This window comes from Bos indicus, chromosome 25, assembly GCF_029378745.1.
Source record: "Bos indicus isolate NIAB-ARS_2022 breed Sahiwal x Tharparkar chromosome 25, NIAB-ARS_B.indTharparkar_mat_pri_1.0, whole genome shotgun sequence".
Taxonomy (NCBI): Eukaryota; Metazoa; Chordata; class Mammalia; order Artiodactyla; family Bovidae; genus Bos; species Bos indicus.
The window spans coordinates 29,261,684-29,287,919 of record NC_091784.1 but is presented as its reverse complement, the minus strand read 5'-3'; the positions used below and the strand labels follow the sequence as shown (position 1 = coordinate 29,287,919).

At 43.2% G+C, this 26,236-nt stretch overlaps 1 protein-coding gene across 8 annotated transcripts in view; it reads right to left on the bottom strand.

Annotated features, from left to right (window-relative positions):
• The window catches only part of RABGEF1 (RAB guanine nucleotide exchange factor 1), a 69,450-nt gene that overhangs the window by 36,605 nt on the left and 6,609 nt on the right, over window positions 1–26,236 (bottom strand). For 3 of the 8 annotated variants that reach the window (XR_011564085.1, XM_070779982.1, XM_070779983.1), the window contains exon 4: window positions 25,621–25,993. Coding sequence is in view for 3 of the 8 variants with exons in the window: in XM_070779982.1 (XP_070636083.1) it covers window positions 25,621–25,993 (373 nt within the window). In the remaining 5 variants the exon portion in view is untranslated. Of the gene's footprint in view, window positions 1–12,040; window positions 12,164–12,277; window positions 12,950–13,235; window positions 21,897–22,001; window positions 22,180–25,620; window positions 25,994–26,236 lie in introns of those variants that run through there. The other 5 variants (XR_011564086.1, XM_070779990.1, XM_070779986.1 and 2 more) reach the window with 5 other exon arrangements.

Genomic DNA, 26,236 nt, shown 5'->3' with positions numbered 1-26,236 from the left:
AGTATTTTATCATATTTAGAAATTATATTAATAAAATTTATAAATCTAAGGATTTGAGCAGACCATTCACAAAATGGAAATCGCTTCCTAGGAACAGATGTGGAATGTCAAAGGGTGTATGCCTTGTAAACTTTGATTTATATCCCCAAACTGGTCTTACAAAAAGGTCATACCTATTTACATTCCCACCTACAATGATCTACTTTGCCAAAAACTCAGAAAAGCTACATTATTAGTCTTTAATCACTGCCGATCTGAGAGGCAAAAAAGGAGAAGCATTTCTTGTTTTAACACATATGTCCTTAAATTAACCATCTTTATAGATACTTATTGGTCATTAGCATGCTTTCTCTGAAGAATTAAACTGTTCCTGTTCTTTGTTCATTTTCTCCGACATCTTTTTTTCTTTTAACAGGTGCTCTTTTTATGTCCTCTTTTACTCCTTGACTTTACATGTTATGAAGATACTATAAGTTTAATCAAAGACTGTATACATGTTTCACTGACTTTCATAGCATGAAATACACTGCCTCCAAAATGAATGTGAATGTCACACAGAGAATTAGTGGCAGAGTTCCAGTGTTAAATATAACAAGACAAAGTATCCAAAAACCCAAATACTTTCAAACAATAATCAACCCCATGGAGTATAATGTACAGTTTATGTTGTTAAAATGAGCAGAGCTAGCAGAGCAGCATTCTTAAGGAATGAACTCCAGGCAACAATCTTCTATTGTATGTCACACCCTCGTCAGTGAAGTGAAATTATGACTCCAATCTGAGCGTGCCATTCCCGAGGTGAGTAGCTCAAAATTACACACAAAATAACCTGGCTGCTCAGGTCTACTTCTACCAGGCTCTATCCCTTCTTCTTCCACAGAAGCAGCCATTTCTCAACTGGTCAGTAACACGAAGTAACAGCAAACTACAATATGTAAAGGTGGCTTCAGTGATCAAAGGGTTTTGGTTTTGCAAAATTATACCTTCGTTTTAGCTTTGCTGCAGCCATTTCATCCTTTGCCAGTTGCTATCACTGGGCTAGACATACATGTATCTGTGAGATAAGAGAAGTACAAAAAACAACTGCCTGGAATGAGATGTATTTATTCAGACTTGTTAGAGGGCTCAGTCAAATAAATATTTGTATTATATTCTAAGCTTGTGAGAAAAATGCCTTGTTGTGTAACAATAAATTAAACTGCAGAAACTTTCAAAAGCTGCTAAAACAATCCCATCTGCTATGGGTTGAATTGTGACCTCCCAAAAGACAAGCTGGACCCCAATAATGTGAATGTGACTAGATTTGGAAACAATGTCTTTGCAAATGTAATTAACATGAAGTCATACTGGATTAGAGTGGGTCCTAAATCCCATGACTGGTATCCTTACAGAAGGCCCTGGGAGACACAGAAACACGCAGAGGCCATGTGGCCACAGAGGCAGAGACTGGAAGAACATAGCTACAAGCCAAGAAACTCCAAGGCCTGCAGCAACCATCTTCCCTACAGCCTTCGGAGAGAGCATGGCCCTTGCTTTTAGACGTTTAGCCTCCAGAACTACCAAAAAACCCATTAATTTCTGTCGTTTTAAGCACCTACTTTGTGGTAATTTGTTACAGCAGTCCTGTAAACCAATTAGAACTGTTGTAAATTCCAGAAATACTTGAAAGAAATGAGTCTTTCACTAGTTGACACAGACCTGTGGATCCACAGCATCACTTCCTCTTTACAAATAGGCTGATCATACATCCCAGTTAATGATTAACAGTCCTGGCATAAAAGCATCCCTTTGGTTCTCAAAAGTGTTTTCGATAATAAGGTACACAGTCATCCTATTCAAGAACAAGTCTAGAATACCCTTCTGTTCATCTGCCTTCAAATCCCACCCTATTTCAAATGTCTGACTCCCCTTCCCCCACTGACAGAATAATTCCATCTCTCTGACTCCTACAGCATTTTTTTTTTTTTAAGATTTATTTACTTATTTGTTTGACTGTGTCAGGTTTTAGTTGCGGCACATGGGATCTTCGCTGCAGGCTCTTTTGCTGCGGCACAAGGAAGCTTCAGTTGCGGTGCACCAGCTCCGTTGTTCTGTGGCAGTATGTGGGGTCTTAGTTCCCTGACCAAGGATCAAACCCAAGTCCCCGGCACTGCAAGCCAGATTCTCAACCAGGAAAGTCTCCCTAGAGCATTTTATAACTACAGCTATTACAACACTCATGTTCTATTACATTTACTTGCTAACTTGTCCATTCCATGTGTGTAGACAACACAGCACCAGGAATAGAATGAGTACTCAATAGGTATCTTCTAGATTTATTAAATGATTTATTCATAAGACTCACAAAGTACCTGCTTAGAGAGTTTTCTTTCCCTTTTGTCCCTTGTGAAAAATTTTTTTAAAAAAGAAAATCTAACTAAAATGGGTATCAGGAAGGCCTGTAAAGGGAGCTCTCACGTGCTACTACTTCCCTCATCATCCTCATCATCAATTACCTCAGACAGGAAGACATCAATTACCCTGCGGAAGAACGTCAGTTACTGACTGCAACAGAAGAGATGTACCTTGCACTTCCAAACAGGAAGTGCACTACTTTATTACATCAGCAAGAGAAAGACTTCCTTCTTTCCCAGCAACCGGCCCAGCCAAAAGAAAATGCTGTAGCTCAACCAATGAGAAGCTAGGGTCACCTGAGCTTTTACTTTCCTCCCATGAACTTTCATTTTTCCTTGCTGATGATGACTTCCTTTCCTGTCCCTGCTGCTTACTATAGAAGCCTTCCACATTGTGTAACCTCTCAAAGTATCTCTTTGTCAGAAGAGATACTGCCTGATTCATGAATCATTTGCTAAAGCCAATTAGATCTTCATTTACTCGGCTAAATTTTGGTTTTAACACCCCTATATACTCTCTAGCGTTCAACTGTAGGAGGTAGGAGAAACTTAAACAGCCAAACAACTAACTTCTAAGGCAGTGGTTCTCATATTTTAGCATGCATAAGTATCATGCTTGGAAGACTTGTTACAACATAGATTCAGGTGGTCTGGGGGTAGGGAGGGCCTGAGAAATTGCATTCTTAACAAGTTTCCAGGTGATGTGGCTAGGAGCTCCTTGAGAACCACTGCTCTAAATTAAAGTAACTTTCCCTGATGGCTCAGATAATAAAGGATCTGCCTGCAGTGTGGGAGACCCAGGTTTGATCTCTGGGTAGGGAGTATCCAATGGAAAAAGGAATGGTTACCTGCTCCAGTATTCTTGCCTGGAGAATTCCATAGACAGAGCCTGGCTATAAAGTAAGCACCGCAATTATAAAGATTAATTTCTTCTTATAACTTCATTCCTAGCCGGAAACTCTTTTCTGAATATGACCAAGTAGCTTGTGGCAGACCAACACTGCTGCTGAGCATTAGGAAAGTCAGCAACATTTTGAAAACCAATGTTTAAATGCATCAGAAAGCAGCGGAAGCAACCAAGACTAGAAGGCTCTAGATTCTGGAAAAAGGGAAGAACTGTAGAGAATCCAAATGACGTACTGATGATTCTGGGGCAAAAAGCTGAGAATCAAGACTTTCCTTCTGCAGAAGAACCATGACAGCTTTTGGTAGAGATGAAAAGCAAGACTCCACAGGTCAAGATCCCAGTGAAAGAGGAGAGTTGAAGAACCGGGCCTGACAAAAGGCTGGCCTTCTCCTGAAGACATTTACCAAATTCTGCAGTTGCACAAAGAAGGCTTCAAAACAAAACCAAAAGCCCCTGAAAATCAAGAGTAGAGTTTTCAACAACCTCACTGCCCTCAGCAAAGATTAGAGCAGAGAAGCTACCAGGAGGAGGGATCCCTGTGAATTTATGAGAGTATCAGATGGAAACCCTGGATGGCTGGCTACTTGCTAACATTAAAGGCAAACAGCATTAAAGACAAACTAAAGAGAATCCCTGCCGTACCAAACCGGCAACACAATCTCAACCATCAACTCAGCCCCTAACAGGATTAGGTGATGAGCCCCTACTCTACCTGACTAGCAAAAAGGATGAGGGATTTCCTCTCTGAAAAAGAGCAGAAGCATCTGGAACTTCATTTTATTCATAATGCTCAGCATTCCTATAACTAAAAACCAAAAGGAAAAAACAGAAACAGATGTTCAGATAATCCAGACATTGAAGTTAACGGAAAGACTTTTAAATAACAATGGCTTAAATTTACTATTTTAAAAAACAGGGGAAGAAAGAGGAAAGAACATATAAAAAGATGAAGAATTTCAACTGAGAACTGGAATCTATAAGAATCAAATTGAAATTCTAGATCTGAAAAGTATATTAACTAAACCTAAGAATTCAAAGGGTAGATTTAGGCACAGATCAAGGACTTTCCTGGTGGTCCAGTGGTTAAGACTCCACACTTACACTGCAGGGGACACGGGCTTGAACCCTGGTGGGGGAACAAAGATCTTCCACGCCACACGGTGTGGCCAAAAAAAAGAAAAAGGAGCAGATTGGGGAACACTGTGAAAAAGTCTACCAGGTATGTAACTAGAGTTCTAAAAGGAGAGGAGAGAGTAAACAGGGTAGAAGTAATACTAAGAGGAAAGAATGCAAATTTCCAAATACAGTAACAATTACACTAATAGACTAAAAATTCTAATTTAAAGACTAAAATTGTAAGACTAAAGAAATAAAAAACTAAATCTAACTTCATGATGCTTTTCTAGGATAAAGAAGGTTGAAACATATAAGGATAGAAAAGATACAGCAGGCAACATTCATCAAGAGAAAGCAAAGAAAGCTATACTGCTATCAAAGTAGACTTTAAGGCAAAAAGCACTACTAATGATTTCAGGATAACAGTGTCAAGCCACCAAGAAAACTCTATTTTTTTAAATAAAATTCTAATGTGAGCCAAGCGGTTAGAAATTAGTCATCACTGGGAGCTAAGAACACACTGGCTGAAACCAATTTTGTTTAGGAAATCTATGACAGCTCAAAGAAGGACAGAACTACAAAGTAACATGGAGCTTAAATACCAGTCTTCTTTGCAGTACAATAAAACCCACTTATGTTATGACCAACCTAGATAGCATATTCAAAAGCAGAGACATTACTTTGCCAACAAAGGTTCGTCTAGTCAAGGCTATGGTTTTTCCTGTGGTCATGTATGGATGTGAGAGTTGGACTGTGAAGAAAGCTGAGCGCCGAAGAATTGATGCTTTTGAACTGTGGTGTTGGAGAAGACTCTTGAGAGTCCCTTGGACTGCAAGGAGATCCAACCAGTCCATTCTGAAGGAGATCAGCCTGGGATTTCCTTGGAAGGAATGATGCTAAAGCTGAAACTCCTGTACTTTGGCCACCTGATCCGAAGAGCTGACTCATTGGAAAAGACTCTGATGCTGGGAGGGATTGGGGGCAAGAGGAGAAGGGGACGACAGAGGATGAGATGGCTGGATGGCATCACTGACTCGATGGACGTGAGTCTGAGTGAACTCCAGGAGTCGGTGATGGACAGGGAGGCCTGGCGTGCTGCGATTCATGGGGTCGCAAAGAGTCGGACACGACTGAGCGACTGATCTGATCTGATGTACCTTATGGTGAGTTCTGAAATGCTTACACAAAATATTAAAATCACTTTAAAATCATGAAATAACAGGTAGATAGTTGAAGACAACATAAACACACACACACACACACACACACACACACACACTGAAAAGGCAATGTACTGAAAAGGTAAAAATTCTTCTTTAGGGAAATAGCCTACAACCTCTCACGGGTAACATCAACAACAAAATCTGCCTGCAATCTGTCCTCAAGCACACATAAGAATAAAAGTAGGCTCCTGAAATGAACTTATTTACAAAACAGAAATAGTCACAGATGCAGAAAACAAACCTACTGTTACCAGAGGGGAGAAGAGGAAAGGGATAAACTGGGAGACTGGGACCTACATACACACATATTATAAACAGATAACTAATAAGGACCTACTGTATAGCCCAGGGAGCTCTATTCAGTACTCTGTAATGGCCTATATGGGAAAAGAAATTGAAAACTGATTCACTTTGCTGTACACTTGAAACTAACACAACACTGTAAATCAACTATATGTCAATAAAAGATAAAAATAAAGGGGCTTCTCTGGTGGTCCAGCAGTTAAGAATCCCGCCTGCCAACACAAGGGACACGGGTTTGAGTCCTGGTCCAGGAAGATCCCACATGCGCAGGGCAGTTAAGCCTATGCACCACAACTACTGAAGCCCACCTGCCTCGAGCCCGTGCTCTGCAACAGAAGCAGCCACAGCAATGGAAGCCCCAGCCCCCGACTCTCCACAACTACAGAATGCCCACTTGTAGCAATGAAGACCAGCACAGCCATAAATAAAAGTTTTAAAAAATAAAATGAAAGTAGGCTTTGGGAGAAAGTGCTGTCTCCCTTATACAGCTGACATGCAAAGGACTTAAATACTGAATTGCAATATTGTCTCTCATCAGACATTCTATGTCCTGGAGCAGGTGTTCTGTAAACATCACATGATGTTCTGTAAAGGTATCAGCAGCTAGCATATGGTATGAAAATACTTTGCCATCTGATTATTGCTTATAAATGATATTTAAGATGTGTCCATTCACAACTATACAACATTTGAAACTCCAGACAGATGAAATCTACACACTTATCACACTACTGTCCCAACCACAAAGGCTAATTAATTTCTATAAACAAAAATGTAATCCAATTCACTAAGTAAAAGCCAAGCATATTACTTCCTAAGACATTAATTAGAATGGATTTTGGACACTGTTTCATCAGCCTACTTTTTTTGTTGTTTTCACAATTTTATTTTGTATTCTTCTTATAATATCCTATTCAAAACTTAGGTCACTAACCCAACTAATTTTTCAGGAACCTATTTAACTACAATGACAAAAGTACTATGGAAATGCAATTAAGGAAACACCCTGTTACATAACTATATTTAGACAAGGACAGTTCCACCCATTGTTTACTATCAAGGATGAATAAGGATGTTCTCTACTCTTTAGTTCCGTAGGCTAGGTCACAATTTACAATATCCTGGAGGAACTATATTACAATACTTCAAAATAAAATGATGTGAAATTAAACTGGAATAGTCTCATATGAAAACTCACAATAAATAATGGTTTACTTATCTGTACAAATCTAAAATGCAATACAATCCCTAATAAAACACAAAATGAGATTAATAACACATAACAATATCATAACAATAATAACACCTCACAGTATCACTATAAAAGTATAACCTAAATGTGTCTCTAAAATATAAATATAGACCTCTCTTTTCAGAACGGCACACTATCTTTACAACTATATAATCGTGGTTTTCCTGCTCTCAAGACACAAATTTATAACAACAAAAAAAAGTATATGCATTTCAGATGTACACAAATGCATAAAATAATATCCCCATTTCTCTAATCCTGACAGATGCCTAGAAGGTGTATTTTTTCCCAGATGTACAGACTATGGCCAAATGCCCTGAACTTGCAGCTCTCAGCTCATTTTCTGGATGAAGGTTCAGAATGGTTCAAGGCCCTTTTGCAGGGATGGGTTATAATACTTGCCAGTGTGTTGACCTCTACTGAGAGTATCGTGTAGCCCCATGTGTGGGCCCAGACTAGCCCACCTCAAGTACTATAGTAGAAAGTCACAGGTGTGGACCACTAAGTCTGTCAGATTACCGAAGTTAAATTTTACCTAAGTTCAAATCTCCATCACTTCTTGTATGACCTGGAACAAGTTACTGCTCTGAATCACATTTCTTTATATTTTTCTTTTAAGAAAGGAAATAAAGGAGAAGGACAGCATTATCAGCACATGCCTGGCTCATGCTAGCACTTGATAAGTTTGAACTAATTACTTAAAAGGTCAACTTTTTAGCTTGAGGAAAAGGCAGATATATTAATTTACTGGACACTACACCTAGGATGAGCCGAGTGGATTGATTCCCTTCTTAAATATAAATTACATGCCTGGACTTCACAAGCCAATGCTCTCTGTGTTGAAGCTAACACCCGAAACCTACTTCCAGCAATAAGTCTTGGTACTCATTGGTATTTCCTCAGCTTATCTATGTGTGGAGGCAAGGTAACTTTTATTTAAATATTTATCCTTGGCAGTCTCCTCCATTTTCATACCCTCCATGATAAAGCATGCCTGATAAAAATATGGCTCTGTGACTAACCAACAACACAAAAAATATATGTACTCAAAGAACTTGTCAGGAAGCACAAACCCAAACCTCACTGCTGATAAATTAATAAAAAAGCTCCACGGAGAAACAAAATACTTACGAAAGGTAACCTGAAAACTGTGTCATCCCCATCTACACACCTAGATAATGTAAAACAGATCCTTAAATTAAATCAGTCTCAGGAGCTGAGTGCTTAGTCCACATTTTTTTTTGCCAGGACCAGAACTGTTTTTATTGAATTTTGTTTTGATCTTGTCATTAACCTACACAATGAAGCAGTGAGGAATTTTACTAAAAAACAAAGTAAAACACAACACAGGCCTCTGAAATGCATGCTACTTAAGGATGCAGTTAAGGGGTTTCTCAGAACAAGGAGTCTTTGGGAATCCAAAGCAGAAGTTGGGTCTTATCTTATGGTCAGTGAACCATGCAACTGATTACATTTCTTTCTGAACTGGCTACTAAAAAGCAGTCAAATTTGGGGCCCTCTAACAAATACTTAAGACTTCAGTCCAAGTACTTTGTGTACAGATCTCAATTCTGTTTCCACCTTCATTTTCCTCCCCCAGTCCTGAATTCATCACCTTTTTCTGTTTCCAACAGTTAGTTGTACATATCTTTGCAAATCGTTATGAATCCTTTTGGGAACAAGGTGTGATACAAGCAAATGATATGCCCCACTTAAAAAAAAAAAACAACAGTAGAGCACAAGAAGATATTTTCTTCCACTAATAAACATGTATGAGCTCAGTGTCTAGAGGCATTATCTTTCTTGAGCTCCCAAAGAACAAAACCAAGTGTTGTAACCAACGTTATATTTAAAATTAGGAAAGTCTAACAACAGAGGAACTATCAAAATAGGACACTTTCATTATGTATTTTTAACTGGGGTGCACACAGAAATTTGCAAATATATCCCCTGTAAAAATCCCCCAAAAGTCATTTTTAAAATACAGATGAAATCACCACAAATGCAGGTGTATTTGCATATTTACTCCGAATGAGAACTGAACCAACTAGCTTCAAAAATGATTTATAAAATTTCTATCCAGCTCCTTCGGGTTGCCCTCTGCCTAGCACAGGGGATGCTGCCAACCGTTCTGTACTGTGAAACAGCATGGAATTTAGAGCCATAAATGCTCTTGCTGCATTCATGCTTCAGGGATTTCAGAAATCTCATTGCTGTCATTTGAAGAAAACAAAAAGCTTAAGACTCTCTTAGTGGGTAAAATTTTACTCTATCATGCACTCATACTTAACATTCTGATCATAACTTCTAACTATAAATTTATCTAATTAATTGATTATAATTATAGTCCTTCACCCACCTAGTGACCATAAACAAGTAAGCTATGCTACCAGAGATGTAAAAAAAATATTTTACTACATAATAAAAATTACGCTTCCTATCCCACCGATAGTAACTTCAGCAACAACAGAAATCTCATGGGGTAACTTGAAAGCAGCACCATAAAGTACAGCATTTTCTTAAGGCATGTTAGGAGCTTTATCCAAATAACAAACAGATAAAATAAGAGCTACATAATAGTATGTGGGAAAAAGATGAGTCAACTATTATTGTTTTTCCTAAGTGTTTACTCAACAACAGTTTAGATTATTTCAAGGCATTTCAGTCAAACAAACAATATACATAATGTTTCCACAATTCTTTAGGACAAAAATGAACATTTAACATGACTTTCAAAATGCCTGGCCTCTGTTGTGAAACTTTTTTTTAGGGTCAGCGCTGGGTTAAGAAGCCACTTAATAGCATTTCTATTCTAAGTCACAGAACAGACAAGTATGTTACACAGACATCTCCAATATTTTAGGCATGGGTCATCTCTGCTGGAGATGCCTACTTTGCAACCAATATAAACACATGTGCCAAAAGTGAAACTTGCATTGTCAAAGACAGAAATTCTGTTTCTAGCCAAAGACTGCCAAAAGTAAATAAAAACAAGATCTTAGTCCTTCTATTTGTAGCTATCTAAATAAATACTGATTAATTTTTTTTCACTGAAAATCAACATCAGAAATCCATGATGTCTCAAGTCCTCCAGGAACACTCAGTGCATGCCTGACTTGGATTGAGATGCAAAGAGATAAAAGCAGAATTCCTGTTTATAGAAGTGTACAAATAAGCAAGGTCAGACACACTCAAACAATTAGTAAATGAACAGACAATTCCATTCAAACACTCAAAACACAAGCTAGCCCAGAATCAAGCACGATCCTGATCAGCCTGTTAAGACTGACATAAAAATTCCATGTTAACCAGGCAAATAAAATAACCCACCTCAAAATCCTTCCCTGGTTCTGTCACCGTCAGAGAAAAGGCCCAAGAAACTCCTGCATCTCTGCCCCTCTCTCTGCATTTTTTTCCCTTTTAAAAACCACCTCCTGGGGAGTTACTCTCCTCTCCTCCTTTAGCTGCCCCACCCCCACATTCCCACGACCCCTAAAATTCTCACTCCACCTTGTCAGTCTGAATAGTACTCATTCTTCAGGACATTTCCAAAAATATTCCCAGGTACCTCCCCCCACACCCTGCAGTCCCTCGGGGCACCTGGGGTATGGTCCCCACCCCACCCCGTCCCTACTCTTAGCTCACTCTGCTCACCACACTGTATCTCCGCTGTCCCCCTCTCCTGAAGTAGCTAACTTCTAGAGAGAAGAAAATGATTGCTTGGGAGGTCCATACATGTTCAAATCCTGAATACTTCTTAATCTTCCACCTAAGAACCAGTAACTCTTAAAATTATCGTTATTTATCATTAAATGGATTAAATCAAAATCTTTGGGGATCTCTGGAAAGCTTTCTCGGTACAACTATTTTAATTAGTAACTTTAATAAGACTTTTGGGGGTTTGCTTTGCCGTTTTAGATTTACAGAAAAAAAAAAAGTACAACTATTTTTACACACAAAACACAAAACTCTCCAGATCCAAAAAATTACTTCCCAGGTGATGCTGTAAACTCATCCTGACAAATGTTCCTGACACCTAATCAATCTCACGGCAAGGCGAGGCCCAGCGCCCACTGACACATTTCTCAACCACAGGGCTTGGTCACTGGCGCTGAGACATCACCAGCAGGCTCTGACCTACTCTCTTCCCCCCTGCCAACTAAACTTCCGTGATGGGCATCTCCTCCCAGACAGTTCGGAAGCAGGGACTTCTCCTGCTAAAGACCCAGGCCCACAACTTCGCCCTCAACCACCGGGCCAAAGTTAGGACCAGTCTTCAGTCCCCGCGCTAGAAGCATTCTCCCAGCTCTGGGACCTTTCCCTCCGGGACCTTTCCAATACCGACGAGGCTCCCTGAAGTACTTGGCGCCCCTGACAGGCCGGGCTGCGACGGGATCCCCCAGGGGCCCAGGGCACGACCCAGCCGGCCACCACCACAGGTGTCCCTCGGCACTCCGGCGACTGGACAGTGAGGAGGGAGCCGGCCGGAGGGCAGCCATCCCGCGAGGAGTGGACTGTGGCAGAACGCGGCCAGGAAACCAGACGCGCGTCTGCCCGTCGGAGTTGGGCCGGGCTGCAAAGAACTTGGCGACGAGCGCCCAAAACGGGCAGTTCGAGCACGGCAGAGGATGAAGGGGGCCGACGACTACCTGGGACCGGCCAGGGCCCCGCCGCCGGCCCCGCGGCTGAGACGGAGGGCGGCAGGAGACACCGGAGCTAGATGGCCCCAGCCGGGTGGACAGCCCAGACCAATGACCCAGCACCCCCACGCCGGGACGGCGCCGCCGCCACCCCGCCCCGAGCCAAGAACCGCGCCGCCCTCGCCCCCAACCAGTCTGCCCCGTACCTCGCCTCCGGCTCCACCGACGTCAGGTCAGCCGCTCTCCGCGCGTCGCTAGAGGAGGTGGCCGGTACTTGTCCACAACCCGCCCTCACGCCGGCCCTCCCTCTCGTAGCCCCGCCCCCGGCGCCGCGAACGCACGCCACGCATGCACGCCCGCACGTCACTTCCAGGGCGTTGGCGCTAACCGAGAGGATGCGGGTTTCCGTAGGAATCCGCCCTGGGTGGAGATGGCGTGAATACCTGCAGCCGCAAAGCCTAAAGGCGCGGAGATGGAGACGGCTTCGACCCTGATCCCGGGGCGCTGATCTGGAGCGTTCGGGAGCCGGCGGAGAAGCCGATGTTTCCTTGTCTTTTTCTAGGAGTAGGCGGAGGACGACGCTGCCCGTCTGACATGGCTCCTCCCATTCTTGCTTGGAATGGGAGGCGGCGGCTGCCAAGGCTCTCGGAGAGCAGTGTTTGGGCCGGTAGATGGTTCCAGACCGCAGGAAATGAGGCTGCCTGAGAAACTCATGAATCCCACAGCTTCACCCGGATCTTAGGATTTTTAAAGTTCTTGAGTTAAAAGACCTTAACGAGAGTGGTTGATATAGAAACCAGTTTTACAGCCGAGCGTAACTGAGCTCCAGGAGTTAAAAAGTTAGCCAGTGTCTCGCTATCAGTGGTCGAGTCATAAATGGAATCCAGTTCTCCGTGATTCCCATTTCAGGAATGTTGGAGACAGCAGCTGCCTTGTATTCTGGATGCCATCTATGGCACAAAGTGCAGCCACGACTGGGAAAAAAAAAGAGGGAAAGAAAAAAGAGAAAATGCAGTAAGGTGTCTGGGAGGGAGATCTGGATTAGAATCCCAGGTTTGCTAAATGCTGCCTCAGTGATCTCGAACAGGTTGCCTAATTTCTCAGTCTTTGCTCATTATTTAGAAAACGGAGATTGGTTCTTCCTCAGATTACTCCTAAATGCTGAAGGGTAGTAGAATATGCCACCCCAAAATATGCTTCTTTGGCATAAGGATTATTCTGAGAAAGAGACACAGAAGCCCTGAAAACAAACTAGAAGTTAACCTTTCTTAAGGGAAACGTACATTTATGAAGGAAATGGCCATTTATAAAAGTGTCTCCCTCTCTGTACCTAGCAGAGGACAACTCTAATACATCACTGGAGACTCATCAATGGAGACTGGCTTAAACTGTTGAACAGACTTTTTTTTGTTTGTTTGTTTTAAATTTTATTTTTAAACTTTACATAATTGTATTAGTTGAACAGACTTTTAAGCCTGTTTTTCTTCCCCTGCTGCTGCTGCTAAGTCGCTTCAGTCGTGTCTGACTGTGCGACCCCATAGACTGCAGCCCACCAGGCTCCCCCGTCCCTGGGATTCTCCAGGCAAGAACACTGGAGTGGGTTGCCATTTCCTTCTCCAATGCATGAAAGTGAAAAGTGAAAGTGAAGTCGCTCAGTCGTGTCCGACTCTTCCAGACCCCATGGACTGCAGCCTACCAGGCTCCTCCGTCCATGGGATTTTCCAGGCAAAAGTACTGGAGTGGGGTGCCATCGCCTTCTCTGTTTCTTCCCCTAGTCTCCTCCATAAGTGGTCTCCACCCTCCCCTCGCGCCCCACCCCCAACATCTTTCCTCTTTTGTCTTTACTGGAAAATATTTAGATTGGCATTCTAAGCCTTTTCCCTGGTTAACTCCTGTGTACATGTTAAGGATACATGTTAATAAATTTGTTTTTCTCTTGTCACTTTTATTTTATAAGGATTTCAACCAACAACTCAGAAAAGCAGAGAGAAAATTCTTTTCCCTCCCCTACCACACCTAAAGTGTGCTCTGCTGAGGAAGCAGACTATTTAAAATTTTAAAAAGTACCTATGCTGAGAAGCTTACATTCTAGGGGAGAGGTGCAGGGGCCATTAATAAATAATTTACAATAGTACAGTAGGATAGTGGCCATTGCTATGGAGGAAAATTTTAGGGTGAACAAGAAAGCCCTGGCTGAGAAGGTGACTAGAGCAAAGGGTGAGGGAGCTAGCTATACCATTGGGTTGGCCAAAAAATTCATTTAGGTTGTAACATCATACAGAAAAACCTGAACAAACTTTTTGGCTAACTCAGTACTATGCAAGTATTTGGGCAAGAATGTTTTAGGCACAGGGAACAGCAAGTGCAAAGGCCCTCCTGACACCAACTTGAGTAGCTGTAGCAGAGTGAATTGAAGGGAGGAAGGAGAAGAGATCAAATGGTAATGGGCAAAGCATGTAAGGGGCAAACCCCAAAGTCAGTGTGGGAGGGGACTAGCAAAAAGGACACTAGAAGGTCTTAATCGTTGAGGCCATTAATGGAACAAACTAGCACAAAACTCAGAACAGGCAATGGCAACCCACTCCAGTACTCTCGCCCGAAGATCCCATGGACGGAGGAGCCTGGTAGGCTGCAGTCCATGGGGTCGCTAGAGTCGGACACGACTGAGCGACTTCACTTTCACTTTTCACTTTCATGCATTGGAGAAGGAAATGGCAACCCACTCCAGTGTTCTTGCCTGGAGAATCCCAGGGACGGGGGAGCCTGGTGGGCTGCAGTCTATGGGGTCGCACAGAGCTGGACACGAATGAAGTGACTCAGCAGCAGCAGCACAAAACTACCACATTCCCCCCTGGGAGAAGGGATGGTGGTGGTGGAGACTATTGGAAAAGGCAACAAAGGTATAGTTAACTGAGGAAGCAATGTTTTAGCTCTTGAGTTGGATGACAGGTACATGGATATTCATTGCTTTATTCTTTATTTCAATGTATGCTTTGTTTTTGCCTGTGTGTATGTGTTAGTCGCTCAGTTGTGTCCCACTCTTTGTGACCCCATGGACTGTACAGCCCACCAGGCTCTTCTGTCCATGGGATTTTACAGGCAAGGATACTGGAGTGGGTTGCCATTTCCTTCTCCAGGGGATCTTCCCGACCCAGGGATTGAAACTGGGTCTCTTGCATTGCAGGCAGATGCTTTACTGTCTGAGCTACTAGGGAAGCCCTGTTTTTGCATACTAACTTATAAAAATCAGTCCCACTGGGAAAACTGAAAAGAGGGTAAGAGTAAATCCTGGAGTGGGTCAAAAGGAAAAGAGCCAGCAAAGAAGAAAAAAAAAAAAAGCAACAAGAAGAAAACTAGAAAAGAGGAGTAACGTGGAGGCTAAGAGGAGAGAGAAAGCCAAGGGACTGATCAGTCAAATTCTGCAGAAAGGTTAGATAAGATGAATCTACCTAAGAGAAATGAAAACATACTAATAGAAGTGGTTAAAGTACGCATCCTTGCCTTGTTTCCAGCCTCAGTGGAAAAACTCAGTCTTTCACCATGGTCTGATGTGGGTTTTTCATACATGGCCTTTATCATGCTGAGATGTTTCTTGTTATTCCTAGTTTACTGGGTGTTTCTTATCATCAAAGTATATTAATTTTTAATGTAATTTTTATTGTAAAATAGACATAATATGAAGTTGGACCCCTACCTAACACTGTATACAAAGAATTAACTCAAAATGGATCAAAGACCTAAATGTAAGAAAATTTAGAAGGAAACACAGGGGATAAAAGCTTCATTACACTGGATTTGGCGATAATTTCTCAGATATACACCAAAGGCACAGGTAATAAAAGAAAAAATAGACATATTAGCACAAAGTTTAAAACTTTTGTGCATCCAAGGTAACAGTCAATATAATAGACTATAAAGTCAACTCACAGAATAGGAAAAAGGTTTTGCAAATCCCTACCTGTGATAAGGGATTGTTATCCAGAATATATAGAGTACTCCTAAGATTCAACAACAAACCAATTTACATGATATGTCTTTCAATTTATTTATGCCTTCATTCTTTCATCAATGGTTTTGCCATTTTCAGTCTTTCGCCTCCTTGATTAAATTAATTCCTAAGTATTTTATTCTTTTTGATGTTATTTTAAATGGAATTCTTTCCCTACTTTCCCCTTTGTTCAGTATTAGAAATGCAATTGATTTCAGTGTATTGATTCTGTACTACTATTTTTGCTTGATTCATCTATTGGTTCTAACAGATTTGTGTGTGTGTGTGTGTGTGTGTGCGTGTGTGGAGTCCTTAGGGTTTTCTACTATAAGATCACATCATCTTCAAAGACTCCTTCCTTTCCAGTTTGGGTGCCTTTTCTTTCTGTCACCCAGTTGCTCTAACTAGAACTTCCAATACTATTGAATAGAACTGGCAAAAACAGGCATCCTTAATCTAGTTTCTTATTTTAGCAGATAAGCTTTTAACCTTTCATCATTATGTACAGTGTTAGCTATGTGGTTTTTATATGTGGCTTTCTTATATTTATATTCCTAGTTTTTTGAGTGTTTTTATTATGAAAGGGTATTGAATTGTGTCACAAGCTTTTTCTGCATCAAATGAGAAGCCTGGGTAGTTTTTTCAGTATCAGTTCAGTTTAGTCACTCAGTTGTGTCTGACTCTGTGACCCCTTGGACTGCAGCACGCCAGGCTTCCCTGTCCATCACCAACTCCCGGAGCTTGCTCAAACTCATGTCCATCGAGTCAGTGATGCCATCGAGTCGGTGATTCAATATAGTGAATACCATTTGATGAGTTTTTATATGTTGAACCATCCTTGTATATTCCACGAATATAGTTTACTTGATCACAGTATGTAACTTTTTTTATATGCTGCTGAATTCGCTAGTATTTTGTTGAGAATTATTATATTAGTGTTCTTAAGGAATATTGGTCTGTATAGTTTCCTTGTATTGTCTTTATCTGACTCAGTATTAGGGCAATGCTGGCTTCACTGAATAAGTTAGAAAGCATTCTCTCCACTTTCAATTTTTTTTTTTTTTTGAAGACTTTAAGAAGGACTGATATTAGTTCTTCTTTAAACTTTTGGTAGAATTCACTAGCAAAGCCATAAAGTCTAGGGCTTCTATTTGTTGGGAGGGTTTTGACTATGGATTCAATCTCCTTACTAGTTACAAATATTTTCAGATTTTCTATTTCTTTGTGATTCAGAGTTGGTAGGATTTATGTTTCTAGAAATTAGTTCATTTAATTATTGAATTTGTTGGTGCACAAATATTCACAGAATTCTCATAAATTTTTTCATTTATGTAAATAGTAATGACCCCTGTTCTTTCTGATTTTAGCAAATTGAGTTTTCTCTTTTTTGTAACCAATCTAGCTCAAGACTTGTTAATTCTGATCTTAAAGAAAAAAAATTTGGTTTTGTTGATTTTCTATATTCTCTTGTTATCCTAGTCTCCATTCCATTTATTGCTACTCTAATCTTACATTCTGTCTTCTGCTAGCTTTGGCTCAATTTGCTCTTCATTTTTCTAGTTCCTTTAAGGTGTTTGGGGGCTTCCCTGGTGGCTCAGATGGTAAAGAATCTGCCTGCAATGTGGGAGACCTAGGTTCGATACCTGGGTAGGGAAGACCCCCTGGAGAAGAGAACAGCTGCCCACTCCAGTATTCTGGCCTCGAGAATTCCATGGAAGGGGAGCCTGGCAGCTACAGTCCATGGAGTTGCAAAGAGCTGGACATGACTGAGCAAATTTAACTTAAGGTGTATTTGAGATCTTTTTTTTTTTATATATAATTTTATTTATTTTTGGCTGTGCTGGGTCTTCCTTGCTGTGTGGGCTTTTCTGTAGCTGTGGGGAGTTTCTAATGTACTTATCTCATAACCTTTTTAAATGTAAAATCTATTCTGTTTAATAATATAACCACCTCAATTCTCCTTTGGTTACTGTTTTCATGGAATATATTTTTCCATCCTTTTACTTCCAATCTCTTTGTGTCTTTAAGGTAAGTTTCTTACAGACAGCAGATAGATGGAACTTTTTAGGAAATACATTCTGCCAATCTTTGGCTTTAAAGTGGAAAGTTTAATCTACTTAAATTTGAAGTAATTGCTGCTAAATAATGACTTACATCTGCCATTTTGCTACTTGTTTTCTAAATCTATTATGTTTTTTCCCCTCAATCTTTCATTACTGCATTTTTTGGGTATTTAAATGTTTTTCTGTAGTCTACTATTTTCATTTTCTGTAAATTTTTAGTTATTTTCTTCATGGTTACTTTTGTGATTACAATTAACATTTTGAACTTGTAACAACTTAGTTTGAATAATACCAACTTTATTGAAAATAGTATGTACTGTGCTTCCAAAACAACTATGTCCTCCTCATTTTATCCTGTTATTGTCAGATTTCATCTCTATAAATTGTTTGCCTATCAGCACAGGTTTATAATTAGTGTTTTATGCACATGACTTTAAAATCAAATAGGGAAGTTGTTGTTTAGTCACTAAATCATGTCTGTCTCTTTTGGAAACCTATGGCCTGCAGCCCACCAGGCTCCTCTGTCCCTGGAATTTCCCAGGCAAGAATACTGGAGTGGGTTGCCATTTCCTTCTCCAGGGGATCTTCTCCGAATCTCCTCCATTGGCAGGTGGATTCTTTGCCACTGAGCCACCAGGGAAGCCCATAAAGGAAAAGAGAGGAATTATAAACGTTTAGTACGATGACATTGACCTTTACATTTACCTAGGTTTTCATCTTTATTGGTATTGTTTACTTCCTCATATGACTTCTAGTGTCCTTTTTTCTTCGGTTTGAAGAAGTCCTTCTAGCATTTCTTATACAGCAGGTCTACTAGTGACCAATCCCCTTCTCTCCATGCTTTCAAGATTCTTCTTTGGCTTGCTACACTTTGATTATAATGTTTTCTGTGGGTCTCTTTGAATTAATCTTACATGGAGTTTTTTGTTTCTAGAATTTGTAGATTTGTCCAATTTTCTTTATCATTTGTGCTCTCTTTCTCTCCCTTTTTTCCTGAAGAACTTAAGACTAAGTTGCAAACACCTACATATTTCAGTGTGTGTTTCCTAAGAATAATCTCTGAGAAAAACCAAAGCAAAATTATCAAAATCAAGAAAATTAACATTGATAAAATCCTCTAATTTAATCTATAATCCTTATTCAATTTTCATCAATTGTGCCAAAAATGTCTCTTATAGCTATTGTTTCCCTGGTCCCAAGTCTAACCCAGGATCACTTAATTGTCATGTCTCTTTGGTAGTCTTTAATCTGGAATGGTTCTTCCATTTAAATTTGTCTTCCATAATCTTGACATTTTTGTAAAGTATACGTGAAGTGAAAGTCGCTCAGTTGTAGCCAACTCTCTGTGACCCCATGGACTATACAGTCCATGGAATTCTCCAGGCCAGAATACTAGAATGGGTAGCCTTTCCCTTCTCCAGGGGATCTTCCCAACCCAGGGATCGAACCCAGGTCTCCCGCATTGCAGGAGGATTATTTTACCAGCTGAGCCATAAGGGAAGCCCAAAAGTATACGATGGTCATTCTAAAACATGTCCTTCACTTTGGGTTTCTCTGATTTTTTTTTCTCATGATTAGATTCATGCTGTTCATTTTTTTTGGGGGGGAGTGCAGAAGAATCACATATGTTGTGTTCTTCCGCAGACACTAAGATAGGTGATGTACATGATGTCTGTCCCATTTCGGCTAACGACATTGATTAATGATGAAAGTGGAGTCCTTCAGGTGTTTCCACTGTGAAGTCACTATTTTTACTTTATAATTATTTAGTAATTTATAGGAAAATACTTTGAGACTATGTAAAGATCCTGTTTTTCTTAAAAACTTATTTTAGAGTCCACTGATGATTGATGATGATTCAGTTCTAATTATGATGTTTACAAAATGGAGTTTTTTTAATGGGGGTTTTCTAATGCCATCATTCTTTCTATATTAGCTGACATTTTATGCTAATTAAGAACTTTCCTTTCTATCTCTTTTATGCCATTACTTATTCATTTGTGTCAATATGAATTCATGGATTCTTATTTTATTCAATGGGTTATAACCCATGGGTATAATTATTTATTTTAAAAATGTATTTATTTGGCTGCACCGGGTCTTAGCTGTGACGTGCAAGACCTTCTGTCTTCATCACGGCACGTGGGTTCTTTAATTGCAGCATGCAAACTCTCAATTGTGGCCTGTGGGATCTAGTAATAAATAGTTCCCTGAGCAGGGCTCGAACCTGGGCCCCCTCTACTTGGAGTGTGGAGTCTTAACCACTCGACCACCAGGGAAATCCCTATAATGATTTAGTTAGGTGTTCAAACTGTTCCATTTCAAATTTTAATAATGTGTGCCTAAGACAAGAATTTTGACTTAACACTGAGCCATTATTTTCTACAATAATTATATAGTTCCCTGTGCTACACAGTAGGACCTTGTTGTTTATCCATTCTAAATTTAGTCGTTTGCATCTACAAAGCCTAAATTCCCAGTCCACCTCTCTCCCTCCCCGACTCCTACCCCCAGCAATCACAAGTCTGATCTGTGTCTGTGAGTCTGCTTCTGTCCTGTAAATAGGTTCATTTGTACCATACTTTAGATTCCACGTATAAGCGAGACACTGCAGGCGGGGAGATGTTTCCTTTCTGGTTCTGGTGTGCTTGCTCACAGCTCATATAGCTTCTCCAGCACCCAGCTCCTGCCATACAAGGTGGTCTGCAGTCACCAAGAGCTTTCCCCAGCACCTCCAGGGGTGGTTTTGTAGTAGAGAGCCTCTGGCAAGACACCTCCTAAGGAACAGATTTTTCCAGCACCTCAGAGGGTAGATTTCCAGCAAGCTTCACCAGCACGGCACCCCCATGACTTCTCTGTCATTCAATGAACCTGGCCATGCCTTGTCCAAAAAGGTCTGGATATCAGCTCTTGGGGGAGGGGGTATTCATCCTTAGACCCTCTATCTCAGTCTTAGTGGCTGCTTCTTGGCTATTCCTATATTCTTTATAGTTATCCCTACTCTTTATTAGCCAATCCTTCATTCCTCCAATCATAATTAGTAACTATTTATATTCAAGATATAAATTATTCAAATTACTGTGTACTTTTTTTTTCTCCTGACTGATACAAATGACTCCAAATTCAATTCAGGGACGGAGACCTTATAGATTGATATGTCAGATGTAAGGTCCAAGAAGTCTTTGTTATTTTCCATTTTGAATGGGTGGGACGTGAAAGCACATGGATGGCAAAGAGGTGAGCAGGAGTTCAGCTTCCTCCCCTGGCATGCCCATCAGCCATTGTAAGAGAATATTGTCCCTTTTCGTGTCCATTCTGGCAAGCTCTGGGTTTTGGCTGGCCTCTGCTGCACAAGTGGCTCAGTGGTAAAGAACCCACCTGCCAATGCAAGAGAGACATGAGTTCAATCCCTGGGTCAGGAAAATCCCCTGGAGAAGGTCATGGCAACCCACTCCAGTATTCTTGCCTGGAGAGTCCCATGCACAGAGGAGCCTGGCGGGCTACAACTGAGCAAAGCAACTAAGCACTGCTGCACGTGGGTACCTGCCTGCAGTTTGCAGTGGCTTCTCTCAGCTGCAACCAGAGCCGGATTCCTCTGCTGGCCTCTTGGGGTCTTGTACATGTAACAGAGCCTCTTCTGAAGCCAAAGTGTTTGAAAAACCGGACCCGCCCTCATTGTGCGAACCAAGTTGCCAGTTTCACCTTAACCGCTCCAGACTGCTGCAGACACTCCCTGTAGGGGTTCTTTCACAAGGTGCCTCTGGACCTTGAATCTGTTTATTATAGTGCAACTCTCATACCTGGAAGGATCGCCGGCCTCAACCAACTCCAGCATCATGAAGATGTAGGGACTAGGGCCAGAGGCTACTCATGCTGGTGCCTCCTTGTGACCCCCACCGAGGCACTGGAGTGTGTCTTGGGGGTGCAGGCCCAGGACAGGAGAAAAGAGGTACAGGGCTTTCAGCAATGGGCATTCTGGGTCCTCAGTGAAGGATCAGGTGAACCCGCTTCCTAAAAAGATAGAATGGTCAAGGGAGGAAGTTGAGGGTCGTGAACAAATGGTCAGTACTGCAATAAAAACCCCAGAAATCCAGGGGCACAGGTGGGTATGCCTACCGGGACAGAGACCAGGTGAGGGTAACTGCAGAGGGACCTCCAGGGGTGCCCATCCCCCTTTAACTTCAAGTCTGGGTGGAAGTTCAGCTGCATGTCTCAGGGAAGGGTCTGCTTGATTTAGCATGGCAACACCAAACATACCACGTTTTAAGCAGAAAACAACACATTTGCTGGCAGCCTGGAAGGTGAAGGAGGGATGAGAATACATCTCTAAATAAGAAAGGCACGACACCCAGGTTCTAGTTCTTGACTTTAATGCTAGGTGAGGGTACCGAGGCTCTGTGGATCAAAGTGCTCACAGACAGGAAAATGAAGGAACACAGGTAGCATTATACGGTATACACAAACCCAACACTACAGAAGGAAGAAGACGGACCTATGACCTCCCACACCCAGAGGCAGCTGCCTGCTCCTCTCAGTCTCCGTTCCCATCTCCCCGACCCCTCAGCCAGCCCACCCTTCCCCCAGTTAACATATATGTATACACGTATGATTCTTCCAAAATTCCAAAAAGTGCCTCTCCCACCCCTGCTCCCACAACTCTGGCTTCTGATGAATAAACCCTCCCTTGTAATAAGCATCATGAGGCAGGCACCACCTTCTTGAAAGAGCCACGGCAAAATGGTACCTGAGAGAGCTTAATCACTTACAGTACAATCAGATATGGACAGAAGGTATGCAGAAGGAAGATATCTGAAATCCCAACTGGGATCAAAATGCTGGGTGTGAGTAGTTTCTGTTCTGTTGTTGTTATCTGTCTTAACCATTAGAGGATCCAGCTGAGACCAAGATGACACCCTGAGGCTCACCCAACGCTGTGGCTTGCGGTTGTCAATTTCCCAGTCCTCCAATGAGTGACCCAGAACAGGAAGATGACACCACCTGAGCAGCTGGAGGCACAAGACTCCAGACAGCTCCCAGAATGTCCCAAATCCCGGGGAGAAAGACAGAAAATTGCAGAGCACAGTTGACTGCCTTCCGCATGATAAGCACTGGACAGCCTGGTGAGCTTACCAGAAGTTGAATAAGGATGGTGACGATCCCTTTATTTCTTCGATTTAGAGCATTACCCAAAGAATTCCCCCCACTTGGGATGGTGGGATGGGTCTCGCTGTGTTGTTGTGTCTCTCTCGTTGTGTTTCAATCTTTGCAAACTGAGTTGCCATTAAGTTTTTCATTCTTACTAAATTGCAGCCAGCATTGCACCATGCAGTCCTATCTCCTAAAACCTGCACCGTCCCAACCACTGAGCAGAGCTCCTGGGAGAAAAGGTGCCCAAAGTCAAACATAAGGGAAGCTTCTAAGGCAAGTCCTTTGATTTGACCAACTGACGTTACACACAAGAATTCCATGAGCATGGACTTCCTTTCATTCTGGGAAGCAGTTGTCCTGTGGAACCCTTCTTCCTGACCCAGCCCTTCGTATGCTCTGGGCCTGGCCACTGAAAGCTGAAAAGGGAACCCAACTGGGAGAGGTCAGTTCCTCAGAGATGACCTTCATTTGAAGGCCATTGCCACAAACCCCCACGTCCAAGAGCACTTTGCAGCCTGGCCTTGGCTCATAAGAGGATGGCCCAACGTGGTCATCAAATTCTCTTACTCCATGTGGAAAGAGCTCTAAGCTGGCTGCTGGTGTCTCTGCCCAGCCTGGTCTACCGGCCTGCAGCCTTGTCTCCCCACAGAGGCACGGAGCACACCACCACAAGGAAAACTCGGGGAGCAGAGAAACAGGGGTGTTTCCAGCAAGAGGCACAGGGCCAGTGTTCTTACTCAGCGCCCTTGGAGCCCCTGGCAAGTCTTAAGGGCCCGATTTTGAGCAAACCTGCATTTGCGTGAACCAGTCGCTCCCTGTCTTTAGTGTGTGGACTCTAAATAACTGAGTGCTGTGATGCTCTGCACTGAGGAGGGAGAGAGAAGGGGCCGAGGTGCAATTACTGAAAGCTCTGGGCTTCACTGTCTGCTCTCTCCTCACACCAGCTCCCTCCTTAAGAGTCTGCCTCACTGTCTGTCTGAAAACAAATTTTTACAGTTCAAGCTACTGGCCAGTCTGGGCAACTTAAATCAGAGACTTTCCTGTGAGAACAAGGTAAGGGCCATGCTATTGGGGTCCAAACAGGGATGTCAGCTCCAGAAAAGTGACAATCCATTTGTAGATGAGAACAAGAAGAGGATGCGTTATCTCGGAACCTGAAGCACTGACTGGACCATCCCCTCAGACGTTGGCCTGGACGCCTGCTCCACGCACACAAGAATACAATGTATGAGTGGGAGCCCATGCCCTGGAATCTTCTCACACAGGGGCCAAGGGGTCACTTCCCCGTGAGGGAATTCAGCCAAGGTCTGGCCTGCTTCTCCTCAGCTCCCGCCCCCTCCTCACCAGTCTCCTCCTGGAAGAATGAGACCGATGAGGCTCATAGGAAAAAAATCTTATAAGAGCACTCGGGAGCAGTTAAGTTCAATCGCGACTGCAGGGAGCACCCCTACGTAGACGTGGTGTGGGAATGCCCTGCTCCAAAGACTGGGGCCGCAGAGTATTTCCTGGGGCCACAGACCCACCCCTGACTGGTGGCCCAGGCTGCATTTGTAGCAAGAAGGAAACACAGTGGAGCAGAAGCTGCTGGATCTTTTTCTCTCCAAACTGGCTTCCTGCTTGTCATCCCTCAGCTCCAGGGACAGCTGCGCCTCTCCCCCAGCCCTTTCTTCCCTTCCCCAAGACAGACAATCTCCTGGAAGGAGAACACTGATGGGAAAAAGCAACAGGGGTTCCCCGTACAGGGAGGTTCACCGTAAACTGGATCCTAACACATGGAATAGCGGCCAAGCAGGGATTCTGAGCCTCTAGAAAGGATGTTACATCTCAAAGATCTAGGCATCCTGCCTGCTTGACTGACTTCAGAAGGAGTCCCTGAAATGTACACTCCAGCCCTGGGAGGCAATCACCCTTCAAGCAAGGCAGGTTGGTGGAAAGGAGGAGAAGCCCAGGCCCTGAGGCAGGGCTGTAAACATTGTGCTTTTCTAAGGCCAATCTGGTGCATGGCTTTGGCAACTAGGGTAACATCTCCAAAAGGTGGTGAAGAGTATGTCTTGGAGGAAAAGACTCTTTCCACATCCTAAAATGAAGCGTGGGGCTGTCGCTGGGGGAAGAAGGAAACAAGATGCTCCCTCTTCAGCCAGGGGCTGTTGGGGGGCCCGCGGGCAAAGTTCCCCCACCGTGTTCTAGGTTCATACTGAGACACTGCGCACAAGAGTGGAAGAGTGGTTACACCTACATCAGCTTGGCAACGTGGCTCTAAAAGGGCACAAACTCTCTTGCAAGGTCAAGAAAATGACAAAACCTCTCTGGACTTGCCGGTCAAGCCCTCGCTAACTGGACCCCATCAGCCTCGGGCAGAGACCGCCCGAGGTCCCCTGGGGGCCACCAGCCTCGAGTCTGGCCCCGAGGTATAGCCGGGGAGACCAGGGCTGCCCCTCCGTCCCCCTGGAGCCGAGCCTCAGGACCCGTCCTCACATCAGGAGGTGCTGGGGCAGCCAGGAGCCCCTCCGGGGACCTCGCTCCCAGAGCCAGCAAGGGGACCGGCTACCCTCCCTGACGGGACTCTGCTCCCGCCAGTGCTACTCACCACCATGTGATCTTGAACTCATAGATGGGGCGCTTGCAGTAGTAGTGGTTGATGAGGTGCTTGTCGCACACCCCGATACACTGGTGGTCCACGGTGAGGCCCTGGGCCGACAGGTCCATGACCAGGCAGTGCAGCAGGTCGTAAACGTCAGCCACGGCCTCCCAGGGCCCGAAAGACACGTCCACTTCGCAGTGGTGCTCAAAGAGCTGCCCGTCACTCTCGCTCCGCTCGAAGCGCAGCGAGTTGAGCAGCGGGCACTCGTAGGGGGTGATGGGCATCTCCTCCTTGAAGACACAGACCTTGAGCTTGGCAAAGCGGGCCTTCCGCTGGACAGCGCGCAACCGGGCAATCTCCACGATCCGCTCCAAGTGGTCTACGGCAGGTGAACACAGAGCCCATCACTGGACGAGGCTGGGAGGTAGGGTAGGGAGCAGAGAGAGACCACCCCAGTGATGTCTGGAGGGAGAGACAGACCCCCAGGGAGGGCACTCTGTGGGCCCATGAGGGGCACAAACTTCACCAGGGATGGTGGGCGGTTCTGCAGGGCCAAAGGAAACCAATGGGACAGGATGAGGGTCTCTTTCTGAAATACAATTTGATGACGCTGCAGGCAAGA